General features: G+C 37.7%; 2 protein-coding genes across 2 annotated transcripts; both read left to right on the plus strand.

Annotated features, from left to right (window-relative positions):
• The first annotated feature begins 348 nt into the window (after window positions 1-348).
• Window positions 349-1,183, plus strand: LOC123670139 (signal recognition particle 9 kDa protein). Its single transcript, XM_045603644.1, has 2 exons — window positions 349-723; window positions 1,062-1,183. The coding sequence occupies exons 1-2, from the start codon at window positions 583-585 to the stop codon at window positions 1,155-1,157; spliced, it is 237 nt and encodes a 78-aa protein (XP_045459600.1). The 5' UTR covers window positions 349-582; the 3' UTR covers window positions 1,158-1,183.
• Window positions 1,184-1,953: 770 nt separating this feature from the next.
• LOC123670332 lies at window positions 1,954-2,729 on the plus strand. The gene is made up of 2 exons (XM_045603833.1): window positions 1,954-2,202; window positions 2,406-2,729. Exons 1-2 carry the CDS (start codon window positions 1,954-1,956, stop codon window positions 2,727-2,729), a joined length of 573 nt encoding a protein of 190 aa, XP_045459789.1.
• The last annotated feature ends 10,762 nt before the right edge of the window (window positions 2,730-13,491 follow it).

Consider the following 13,491-nt stretch of genomic DNA (forward strand, 5'->3'; position numbering starts at 1 on the left):
ATTGTGGACATATTTTTTCCGTAGAGGTTTTTTTAAATTTTGTATTTTACCAACTTTAATTTTTTTGTTACATCTACATGAAATTTTTAAATTAAATTATTTAAAATATAAAAAATCTAGAGAATAAATTTAAAAAATATATAAAATTTTGAATACAATTAGAGGTAGCATTAATAATACTAATTTACAACGACTATAATTTGTAAGCATTTTAAATAGGTTATAATTTTATATTATGGAGGGTAGAACCCTCCATAGTTTATATTTAACTTTAAGTTGTACGTTTATCAGAGACAAGATCATGATTCACTCACAGACATATAAGAGGAATATATATTCCTCTTATATGTCTGTGGATTCACTGCTTCACTCTTGACAAGTGACATTAATGATATTAAGTTATTACTTCTATCTTTCCTTTAAATATTTATTCTACTCTATGATCTTCTACGACCTGTGTCTACGACTTACACGATCTCGCATTATCCTAAATTAGTTACAATTAATAGTTGATTAAAAAATACTATCAATACCATTATATTAATGTAAAGTGAAAAATACTATATTTTATTACACTTCATAATGACTTTTATACCTAATTGGGAAGAATTTGAAAAGTCAGCAGAGATGTTATACTTAAGAGATCCTTTAAATACACGTTATAGCATTAAATACTCTCATTCTAAAGGAGTATTTTTAGTTAAAATAACCGATAACAAAAAGGTAATGTAATATTTTATACTGACATACTCCATATAACTTGAAATTGTAATTTTTCCTATAAATTAAATTAATTCAGTCTGTTATAATTAGCTTATCCAGAACTCTGTTGCTTGAGTTTATATTTTCGTCCTAATATTTTAAATAATAAACTCATAACTGGAAACCTAATCCCACTCTATTATTGTAAAGTATACCCAAAGATAAAATGCCTACTAACAGGCTATTCTATTAAAAATGTTGTTTATCTTTTCAATTTTATTTAGCTTTATTATAATTTATTTTATAGAAATGTGAAATGTGTAAGTTTTTACTGAATATATTAATTGTAATCTTTTCAGTGTCTTCAATACAAAACAGAGGTTCAACAGGATGTCAGAAAAATTGATAATTTTATATCGAATTTAATAAGACATATGGCTTCAAATGATAACTAACCTAGTTAAATAAAATAATATTTATAGCAGTGTCTTTTTCTTTGTAAATCATTATATTTTTTATTATTTTAGATTGAAAAATATGAAGCTACAACAAAACAAGAAAACAAACAAATAAACAAACAAAACTCTTCAACTTTATAGTATTAGTATAGATTCTCAATGAAATTTTTTTCTTGTTTGCTATGTTTCAGAAGTTTCACTTCTGCCGTGTGATGCACACACTTTTTGTTAAATGCAGGCAATGAATTTAACAGCTGAGTTTCTTCCTGATTCTTGTCTGCAAAAATCAGTCTTCCGAGTTACTAACTGCTGCCCGTGGTCTGCCCAGTTCCGGGGGGACCTGTTGGAGGTGTATCTCTCCGATCAGAAAGTAGGGCTCGAGAATCGGTCGGGGTCTGTGGAGTAGCGGCGAGTCGGCTGCGGTGTCATGCAGGGATCGGTGCTGGGCCCGATCCTGTGGGACATTAGGTACGACTGGGTCCTTCGAGGCCATCTCCTCCCTGGGATGAATGTCATCTGCTACGTGGATGACACTCTCGTTTACTCACAGGGACGAGACTACAAGGAGGTGGCACGGCTGACCGAGGTCGGACTCGACCTCGTGAGTAGCCACATAAAGAGTTTTGGGCTTCGTGTCAGAATTTATAAGACCAAAGCCTGTGGGACCGGATGCAAGGGACCCTCATCGGGGGCTACCCTGCAGATCGGAGAGGGGAAGGTCAGGATGAGCTCCCAAATCAAATATCTCGGGTTCATCCTTGACGGAGGGTGGACTTTCGGCCTACACTTCGCTATGAAGGGACCAAAGGTCGTGAAGGTGGCGAGTGCACTGGGCAGGCGCCTCCTGAACCTCGGACCCAGCGCTGCCTGCAGGCAGCTATATTCCGGAGTCTGCCAGAGTATGACGATGCACGGTGCCTCGGTTTGGGATCGCCTCACTGCGAGGAATAAGGCCACGCTGCGATCGGCGCAGAGCATCATCGTGTTGGGGATGATCCGGGGTATTGTACGGTATCGTAGGCTGCGGCTACCGCTCGAGCCGGTGACCCCCCGTGGGAGCTCGGAATTCTACGGGTGCGCCGGATGAGGCAAGAAGTACTAATGCGGAGGTGGGAGGAGGACCAGGCAGAGCAGCCATATGGCACACGCGTAAAGACTGCCTTGCGCCCGGTCCTTGAGCCACCGCTTATGGTTGCCGCTGATTGCTCGTAAGCGCAAGCCCTTCTCACCTTCCGTCTGACGCAGGTTCTCACCGAGCACGACTGCTTTAGTGACTACTTGTGTCGGACGGCCCAGAGGGAGCCGACGACTGGATGTCACTATTATGGCGCGGAGGTGGACTCGGCCCAGTATACCCTCGAGGTGTGCTCGAGATGGGTGGCACTGCGTCGCGTTCCTACGACAGTCCTCGGAGGGGACTTGTCACTCCCGAGCGTCATCACTGCAATGCTTGGCAATGACGAGTCCCGGAAGGCGACGGTCTCCTTCTGCGAGACAGTAATGTCCCAGAAAGAAGATGACGAGTGGGTGAGTGGTGACAAATGGGAGTGCGTAGGAGGCGCTTCTTAATGCGCCTCCAGTAACGCCCCTTTGCCCGTGTCGGGCCGGAATGGGAACCCGATCCTACTAGATACGGCTTCGTTGGGGAGAAGTCTGACCTTTTCGCCGAGGCCAGCCTGTCGCTGAAGGGATCCTATTGCCTGCAGATCCGGGACCCTCCAATTAAATTGGCTGAAGGCTCCCGCAGGGGCTTGGTCGGTATTGCACCTTCAAGTCCTGAGGCTGACATACGGTCTAGGACTGACACAAAACAAAGTCTTCCTAATTACTGATAACTTCACACTAACCTTATAAATGTATTGAAAATTACAAAAATGACAATTAAAAGTGCTTTTGAAGCTTTTTAAAGAAATTTACGATTTTTTATTAGTAAACTCAAAAAGTAGATTGATTTGCTTGTTAATTTTAATAAATTCATTTTAGGAATTTGTAGGGTAAAACTTTTCATTCGTAAAAATCGTGATTTGAAACTCGATGTAACAAAAATGCGTCACAGCGAAGAAACAAACACGTGAATGTATAGGAGAGAATGAGATAGAATACATTACTGCTCCAAACGCGTAAGTTAGGCGTTCCGCTTTGTCCTGTTCAAACTGGTTCAAACTGTTCAAAAGTCTGCCGCATATATTATACACTTATAGTCTGCCGTGTGTGAATTGCACACACACTTTTTTACTGGATATTTTTTTGAAACATTGAATAATATCTGTTAACGACTAATCAAGCCAATTATTTATTACCTACCCAATGCCTTCTATAATCGATTGCGGTAATTCATCATGTATAGAAATAAATAAAATTGGGAGGATCTGTTTGTAATATTAAAATAACCGCTTTTTAGTAAATGCATATGGATGCATACTTTTTTTTTATGTAAGTAATATACATCCACGGGCTTTTGAACCCATGTCCTTTTTTATTTCTAAAACATGCAACTTTTTTTTAAATCAAGGTAGGCGTTACTCGGCAACATCATTATTTATGTTTTTTTTTTTTTTTTTTTATAGAAGAGGGGGCAAACGGACAGTTGGCTCACCTGATGGTAAGTGAAAACAACATCCACAAACACCCGCTACATCAAAGGATTAGCAGGCGCGTTGCCGGCCTTTCAAAAAGGAATATGCTCTTCTTTTGAAGGTCCCTAGGTCGTATTTGTTCGGAAATACCGTAGGTGGTAGCTGGTTCCAAAGAGGGGTCGTGCGTGGCAGAAAATGGCGCAAAAATCGAGCTGTCGTAGACTTCCAGACATCGAGGTGATGTGGATGAAATTTTGAATTTTGACGCGATGTCCGGTGGTGGAATTCTGCTGTAGGTATTAGTCCGAACAATTCCTCAGAACACTCCCCGTGGTAAATACGGTAGAAGATGCACAGTGACCCGACATCTCTACGCAGCGCCAAAGAATCGAGCCGATCGGAGAGAATCTTGTCGCCAACGATTCGAGCCGCTCGGCGTTGAACACGGTCAAATGGAAGGAGCTGGTACTAGGGCGCCCCAGCCCATAGGTGAGAGCAGTATTCCATGTGGGGCCGGATCTGTGCCTTATATAATTGTAGGCGGTGGCAGGGCATGAAATACTGCTTCGCCCTACTGAGCACACCAAGTTTTTTCGAGGCTAGTTTAGCCTTTCCTTCCAGATGACCACGAAATTGCACATTGCTCGATATGTCGACGCCTAGTATCCCAATACTGGCTGAGGCTGTTAGGGGAGTGCCTTCAAATTCGAGAGGAACGACGAAGGGTGATTTTTTTGCGGTAAACGCGCAAACTTGTGTCTTAATGGGGTTGAACTGGACCAGATTATGTCGTCCCCATTGCGAGACTTTGGCTAAAAGAGACTCGATTTCAGACACAAGTTTGTTCCGACACTCATCGACTTGTTCCCGAGAAATATTAGGACGGCCTGTGTATAAGGCGTCCCCGGTGCTGTCGTCCGCATAACAATGAATGCCACTAGTTTGTAACATGTCATTGATATGCAGGAGGAACAAAGTAGGTGATAGTACACAGCCTTGGGGAACGCCAGCATTGACAGACTTGAGGTCCGAGCATGCACCGTCAACAACGACCTTGATGTTCCTGTCTGTCAAAAAACTGGTGATCCATTTACATAGTTTCTCGGGAAGCCCATAGGATGGTAGCTTTGTTAGAAGTGCCCTATGCCACACCCGATCGAAGGCCTTCGCTATGTCCAAACTAACCGCCAGCGCTTCTCCCTTGCTCTCAACCGCCTCCGCCCATCGGTGAGTTAAGAATATTAGAAGATCACCAGCCGAGCGACTCCGTTGAAAGCCATATTGGCGATCGCTAATCAGCTGGTGCTCCTCTAAATACCGTCTAAATAATGTCTCCAATAGAGACGTTAGTCCACCGACCTGTTCTTATTCTAACGTATGATACAAATGTTTTTTTTTTAACTATTATATATTGTTTATTCTAGATGTAAAAAATTATTTATGATTTTTTCTTACAATAATAAGAATATTTTATTATTATTATATATATATTTCTTTTTTTTCCTTAATTTTTTTTTTCTTTTTTGTTAGAGGTATTTTATTTATTGATGTCTTCCATTATCTAACGAACAACACATTTTCCTAGTAATAATATACGTATATCTAACTTGATCTTACATTATTACATGCGTAAACGTTTTCTTAAAAATATATTTTTTAATATTATATCACCACCTACTGCACCCAAGCAAAGCAACCTATTCGCATTTTACTTTGACATCGCGAGAACACTCAAAGATGGCGATGTCTCTATTATGAATCGCCATCTTGAAATTGTCTCGAGGATGTCTTTTTCTGTAGCCTCCGCCGCCCTCGTGACGAAAAGACAGATCGCGTCATCCCTGTCGTCGGTGTAGTAGACACAGGCCTTGGTGTGTCTAGTCACCGCAACTATCGCGTGCGAAACGTTGTCATGTATTCGCAGCCTCCCATTCCTCGTCTGGATGACGATGACACTATTACTCGTCTGGCCCTGCGCCTCCTGGATAGTATGGATGCATACTCAGTATATATACCAAAATATTTTAATTATTTTTTAATTTTTGTCTATCTGTTTGTTCCGGCTAATCCCTGAAACGGCTAGACAGATTTTGACGGGACTTTCACTGGCATATAGCTGATGTAGTACCTAAGGAGTAACTTAGGCTACTTTTATTTTGGAAATTTATTTATTTTATAACTGCGAACTGAAACAATAATATTTTGTTAAATTCCACGCGGACGAAGTCGCGGCACAGCTAGTGTTTAATTATAGTAACTACTTCAAAATTCGAAATTATTTTATAATCTTTAACTACCGGCATGCGGTCTCACAAACCGCTGTGATTTTCGAAACTAGTACCTACAGTCCTACATGTTACAATGTTCACTGGGTCTCCCCACCAACATACCGCTAACACCAACGTTGTAAGTTGTAAGTGGTAGTAATAAATAATTTTGAAGTAGTGTGTAGTTAAGTTTATGACTAGACTAATTTAGGTTCAAAGTCGAACAGCGGTCTCTGTGACCGCACGGAGACTACGAAACTTTTTAAAGATTAATGATAACCTGATATTTTGCTTTAAACGTTAGAATACCTAAAAAAATTTCACATCCCATTTCATACAAAAAATAAGGGCAGAGGATTTTACTCAAACAATGTGGGTTTACTATACCAAAATGTAGGTAAGTGTTAAAAAGTTTATGGTGGTTCATACTTCATAATCATAAATATATAATTACTGTGGATTAACATTTTTTTTTTGTATTTATTTGTTCTAATATAATAACAATAAGAATGCTCTCTATTGTATACCATTAAAAAAACAACAAAATAATAAAAAAATGTAAGATGTACAAAGGCGGTCTTATCTCTGAAAGAGCGATCTCTTCCAGACAACCTTTAGGTCATCATCATCATCATCATTTCAGCCGTTCACAGTCCACTGCTGGACATAGGCCTCCACAAGACTGCGCCAAAAATGGCGTGAACTCATGTGTATTGCCCATAGTCACCACGCTGGGCAGGCGAGTTGGTGACCGAAGGGCTGGCTTTGTCGCACCAAAGACGCTGCTGCCCGTTTTTGGCCTGTGTATTTCAAAAGCAGTAGTTGGATGGTTATCCCACCATCGGTCGGCCTTTTTAATTTCCAAGGTGGTAGTGGAACTGTCGCCTCTTACGACACCCACGGGAAGAGATGGGGTGGCTATATTCTTTACTGCCGTAGCTACCGACCTTTTGGTATGGGCAAAGAGCAACACGGAGGGGAGTAGCCATGTACAGGTGTTCCCCTCTGTCAAGGTATAAGGCCAAATGGCCATATGCATACAATAAAACTAGTTGCAGCCGCACTGATCACTAGACCAAATCTAGTTGCGCGATTGAATCAACGTCCTTCAAAAAATGCCAAATTGTTCTGTTTTTGCTGTAAAAAAAAATCGGCCATGTCAAATTTACTAAAACATGGCGTTGACCTTGACCTTTCATACGTAAGTATTTTTTAATCACATTATTACTTGTATACTTCTTTTAAGCCTTTTTTAAACATAAAAATTACAAATATTATCGGTCGTGTTGACTCGATTTGTTTACCAACACAGGCCGCTCGCCCACATACAATATGCGGATCGGTCGAGCGACTGATGTTACCGGTTTGTTTGTAGATGGTTATCGATAAAAACGGCAAAGGCAAAAGAGGAGACAGACATTTTTGAGATTTTGATTTATGTAAAATATTATATTGCTAGGTTTTTTTAATAACCATAGTTATATAATAAAATTGCATTAAATTAAATATAATACACGTATTATGAGTATTAATACATTTTACTAGAATTACTTAATGTGAACTTCGACCATAATGTTTTATATAAAAATTTGGCAGGTTTTCTAAAAATCCAAAATTAAGGGATACATGGAAAAAAATTGTAATAACAGATTAATCTGGACGCCCACAAAAAATAGTGTAATTTGTTCAGATCATATCAATACCACTAACTTTCAAGTGTTGGTGAACAATAGAAGGATTAGTCGAAGACACCAAACCAACACTAACGCCACACTGTTTTTGTCCCGTAAGTTTTTTTTTGTCTCATGTACAAGGTAATCAAGATATGGTTACCTTAGTCATAGTAGTGAAATGAAGCTTAGATTTATCAACTTTGAAAATTAACAATGTCCATCCTTTCAGAGTCATCAACAAATCATTCAATCTATCATCTTATGATGCCATTAGTGATACGCTCCCTATTCCTGATTCGTTGACATCACCGTGTACATCATCAACTCTTCAAAATGTATGTTAACTTTAAATCGTTTATTGTAGACTGGCATTGTTGGCACAACAACGTTGCACCAAACGTATTGTGACATAATTATAATAGACATATGCTGTCACGACACTTTTTAACCGACTTCCAAAAAGGGAGGAGGTTCTCAATTCGATTGTATTTTTTTATGTATGCTATTTCAGAACTTTTGACTGGCTGGACCGATTTTGATGATTTTTAATTTAATAGAAATTATCACGTGGTCGCGTTCAAATTTCACCGAGATCTGATAACAACTTTTTGAGAAACCTTTGATAACGCATATATATTACGTATATTACTTGTCGATATAATTGAAGTCAGTTTTTTTTTTCGTTTGCGAGCAAATACAATTATTGTAGATAATGATGTGTTGTACAAAGTCTTACTACATTATATATTTCTATTATCATTAGTTTTTGCAGCGCACGCAATGTAAGGAATTTTTTAGGTTATTTTTTTATCCCTTGGGTTACATTATTGGAGCTTTAGTAAGGATCCCTAATATTTTTGAAAATATAGTATAACCTATATCGCTCAAGGATAGTGTAGCTTCTCAACGGTGAAATAATTTTTTGAATCGGTCCAGTAGCTTCAGAGCCTATTCAATGCTAACAAACAAACAATCAAATCTTTACTCTTTATAATCGTTTATTTTACATGAAGATGTTTGATTTGTAGTATATAATAAATTAAGTCTATTTTTATAATAACATCTTACCTTTGTATCACTTTAAAAACCTTATTTCCCTAACCGAATACTTGAATTTATCGATAATGCATATCGACAGTTGTTACAACCATGGCTGTAAGCAACTTGTCCGTGTAGTTGCGGCGTGTCATTATTGGTCATTATACTGTAATGACACAGAATGTATCTATGGGTGTGTGAAAAATGTAAGTGTGATTTTAATTTAATATGTGTGAGTTTCGTAGTGAGAGACGATTATTTTTGTGTGGGAATTAGATAAAGTGTGCATGTGTGTAATTTTCCCCCCCGCAAAAAATGGCAGACAGTTTTGTATCGGTAACAAACGCAATGGTTACTCCCCTCCGTTTTGCTCTATGGGTATGGGACTGAAACTGCAACAAATATTTGGTGTGTGAATTAGAATATTTTGCAATAAAATACATATAGATTATATATAATAATAGACGTATTATTATTATATATAATCATTATCATGATAATACTTTAGTGACAAATGGTGTAGTTTAAGATATTTTTTGCATAGAGATTGGGCTTGTCTATTAGGAAAAGGGATAGAGTTCCAGAGTTGGATAGCTTTAACAGAGAAGAAATTAGAGTAATAAGAAGAAGTATGAGACGGAGATTTAAAGATATACCTATATAGATTTTTTTTATCAGCAAAAACGTTAATATTAATGTTATATGAAAAATATTATTTATTCTACAAACAAAATATTTCAGCGGCCTCTGTGACCGCACACTAAATAAATATTAAAGGTTGATGCGGATTTGAATCGAAATTGTAAGAGGCGACTAAGGGATATCACAGTTCCACTTACCTCCTTGGAACTTATAAGGCCAACCGATGGCGGGCTAACCTTCCAACTGCTGGCTTTTAAATACACAGACCGAAGACGGGCAGCAGCGTCTTCGGTGCAATAAAGCCAGCCCTGCGGTCACCAACCCGCAAGCCCATCGTGGTGACTATGGGCAAAACACACAAGTTCGCACCATAATGTCTGGCGTAGAGAATGCAATCCAGCACCTAAAAGACAATCTTGCAAATCCGCAAAATTGAGACTATCAATCCCGCGGATTCACAAGATTTGCAGGATTGTACAATATTTTAGAATTATTAGTACACAAAATTATTTTCTAAGTTAGTAAATAAAGCAATAGAATTTACTTAGAAGAAACAAATAGTAAAATTATATTTTGATCAGAAATAATGACAAAAATCTAAATTAGGTTAGTCTCGTTCTCGACTCACTTTTCTACTAGGTAGGTATGTATTTTGATTTGGGGATCACCCTATTATCATACATTCGTGCCAAAGGCTGGATTCAGACCCTCGGAAAATTATATTACAAGGAAGTTAAATTAAATTATATTATTTGTCGAAAATTATACTACGTTTCGTTTTTCGTTGATTTCGTGATAAAAAAACGTAAAAAACTTGCAGTAATCAAAAATGGATTGATTTGAACAGTTCATCGTTTCACTCACACTCATACATAAAATACATGCATCCTACTTGGTCACAACGACCTATGTAGTAAAACAGAAATTTGTATCCTTCGTCATGACTTTAGCCTATCACAGTCCACTGCTGGACATAGGCTTCCACAAGTTCCACAAGTACGGTATACAAATTACTTGACAAAACATTACATAGGGAATTCCCGGAACTTCTTGACGACTGATTCGTTATTGCCTGATAAATAATTTCTTTATATTGAATGTTAAACAATAAAAACAAAATGGTTCGACCAATTAAATAAAGACAATCGACCCGAAGGTACAATTATGGTATTTTCGCGTAATATAATTGCTTTACGATACTAGATAATACAAGAAATTAAATAATGGTACAAATAGTATAATTATACTACGAAATGAAACACTGTTCGTGCCGTACATATTGCTATACGAACTCATGCCGGAAAAAATAAAATCTTGCAAATCTTGCGGATCCCGCAGGTGTGATCCCGCTAATTATATGCGAAATCCCGTATTTGCGGGATTGCGGATCCGTGGGAATGCATTCCCTAGTCTGGCGCAAACTTGGGTATGTCCAGTATCCTATGTCCAGCATTACCAGTATATTGTCCAGTATTACCGGCATTTACACCGGTGGAGATCTCCGCCGGTCATCGGACGAAGACGGAACTGAAGACCATCATCGCCGGGAATTAGTCAGGCCAGTGTCCTTCCATTTTACTTTCTAAGGTACGTTGTCGCGGCGTGGGCCAGCTAAGGAAATAAAGGCTGAAAATCAGGTGCCTAACGCGCCTGATTCCGAACCTACCCCCTGTTTTCTGACCGCGTGCTATTAAAATTCATAACTTTAAAAACTAGTCTATTATTCTATTTCAACAACCCCAAAACCCACAAAGCGCGGCAGTGGCACCCTTAACGTGTAATTTCTAAGGCCTGCTCACGTTGTGATAGCGTATTTTTTCGTATTTTGTGTAAATCTAATCTACCTACACTTGCTGCATTGTGAACGTGAGGTGACCTATCGCCGAGCGAACTGGTACGTACTTATTTATTTGCTTAGTTATTGTTTAATTGTCACTATATTTCCTATAATTGTATATTTGTTTCGTATGTTATAATTTGCTACAATATTTTGTTATTTCGAATCGGCCGTGCTATACGTCAAAATTTTTAAGTAGTTATTTAACATATCGCTTTAAAACTATAAAATTACTACAAAACTCTAATAATTGTTGTAATACGTGTTAGTTCGCGGAGCTATGGTAATAACTATTAAATTCAATTTATTTTTACAAAAATTTTTCAACTACCTACAATTAGTTTCATTTCCGAATTCATAAATTTTCTATCGTTGTTTTTACATTTTATTTGTCACTAAGCGTAATTCTGTGTAGGTAATAGGTAGCATACTTTGTAAAGAACACCATTTAACTATACTTACATGTAAACAGCTGATCTATTATTCGACAATCTTAACTATTTGCGATTTGTATAACTTCTATAACTTTTAAAATTTTAACTATTTAAGATTTCTGTAACCTAAGTTATCTTATTGTTTTGTATAACTTAATAGTAATCGTTTTGATCGCTAGATGTCATGGAAACATACCCCATTAAATTCTTTTTGCTAAACAAAAATGAATTAAACTATGAAGTATTAATCAGAGGCGAGGAACCTGCTTCAACCGTACTAGGGTTGCGTAGACAGATAAATAAATTGACTCCTATTATTCCCACTACTGACATTTGTGAGTCGGGTATTGACCCCGAGGTCGATATCACAGGTGCACTTTCATCCTTGTCGGAATTGTTATCTCGTGTTAAAAATTTAGAGGAAAGGTTTGATTCAAATCTTTTTGAACGAACTAGGGCCTTGTGTCACCATTTGTTTCATCGTATTAAGCGCATAGATTGTTCGGATCCTAAATATTCTGACAAAATTAAGTCTTTAACAAAAACTTTTTCAACTCTGCTTAATAAAGTTAATATGTTAGGTAAATCTAGTAACCCTACTACAAGCTCAGAGCCTTCAGCTAGCTTACAATCTACTACAGAGCCTACAAACGTATCAGTATATTGTGACCACACGCAACTAAGCGGACTACAAAAAATTAAATTCAATGGCAAGTCATGTGTGCATGAGTTTGTGCAGAGAGTGAGTGAGTATAGCTCTGTAAGAAACATACCCTCTACTAAATTATTAACCTTTGCTACTGAATTCTTTACGGGTGATGCTTTGCATTGGTATCGCAGTATTAGTTCTTCTGTAAATTCTTGGGACGAGCTGGTCACCTTGCTTAAGGAGGATTTCAGTCACTTTGATCATGACTACAGATTAATGTCTGAAATCCGGAATAGGACACAGGGTTATTCTGAAAATATTACTATTTATTTGGCAAAGATGTCAGAGTTATTCTCTAGACTAACTAGGACTATCTCCGAACAGGAAAAATTAGATATCTTATTACATAATATTAGACCTTGCTACTCTGGTGTATTGGCTTCTAATTCTTCATCCATTACTACTATTGATAATCTAAGAACACTATGTAGAAACCTTGAGAAAATTAAATGTTTAACTTCACAATTTAAAGAACCTCCTCGAGTCTCATCTGATACATTAGCTCCTGACCTAGCATATTCGAAATCTAGTGACTATAATTCTAATAAAACTAATTATTATCCTCAAAAATATAATAACTATTCTAAAAATTATAACTTCAACAAATTTAATTATAAAAATCATAATAATAATTCCGGTTTCAATATTAAACATAAGGAGAGACCTACGGTATCTGCCATTTCCACTTCTGCCCCTAGGGGAAAACAAACTTATTGTCCTCGTTGTCGTACTGCTGAACATTCCTTGTCTCAGTGTAAAGCTGATAGATTTCCCATTTGTTTTAAATGCGGTACGTTGAATGTTACATACCCTAGCTGCACTAAATGTCATTCTAAGCAGAACCAAAAAAACTAATTACTGGGGATTGCTGCGATGAAACTGCTGTAACTAATAATAAAATATCTAACAACTTTGATGAGGCTGACTGGAAAAATTGGCTTAGTACAGTCAAGACTTACTTCTCTAGCTATTTCATTACATCAATCTTCGACAAACCTCCTAATGATGATACTAGGCCTTATGCTGCTATTCAGGTCTGTGACCATAATCTGTGTGGTTTACTGGATTCTGGTTCTTCAGTCACTATTGTTGGTAATAATTCTCATTCTCACTTACTTTCTTTTGGTTTGACACTTCATACTGACGACACAAAGC

Source organism: Melitaea cinxia, chromosome 4 (genome assembly GCF_905220565.1).
Source record: "Melitaea cinxia chromosome 4, ilMelCinx1.1, whole genome shotgun sequence".
In the NCBI taxonomy this organism is placed as follows: domain Eukaryota; kingdom Metazoa; phylum Arthropoda; class Insecta; order Lepidoptera; family Nymphalidae; genus Melitaea; species Melitaea cinxia.

Coding starts and splice junctions, on each gene's coding strand:
- LOC123670139 (XM_045603644.1), top strand. CDS start 583: ATGACTTTTATACCTAATTGGGAAGAATTTGAAAAGTCAGCAGAGATG. Junction 724..1,061: donor AAATAACCGATAACAAAAAG/GTAATGTAATAT, acceptor TAATCTTTTCAG/TGTCTTCAATACAAAACAGA.
- LOC123670332 (XM_045603833.1), top strand. CDS start 1,954: ATGAAGGGACCAAAGGTCGTGAAGGTGGCGAGTGCACTGGGCAGGCGC. Junction 2,203..2,405: donor TGCGGCTACCGCTCGAGCCG/GTGACCCCCCGT, acceptor CGTCTGACGCAG/GTTCTCACCGAGCACGACTG.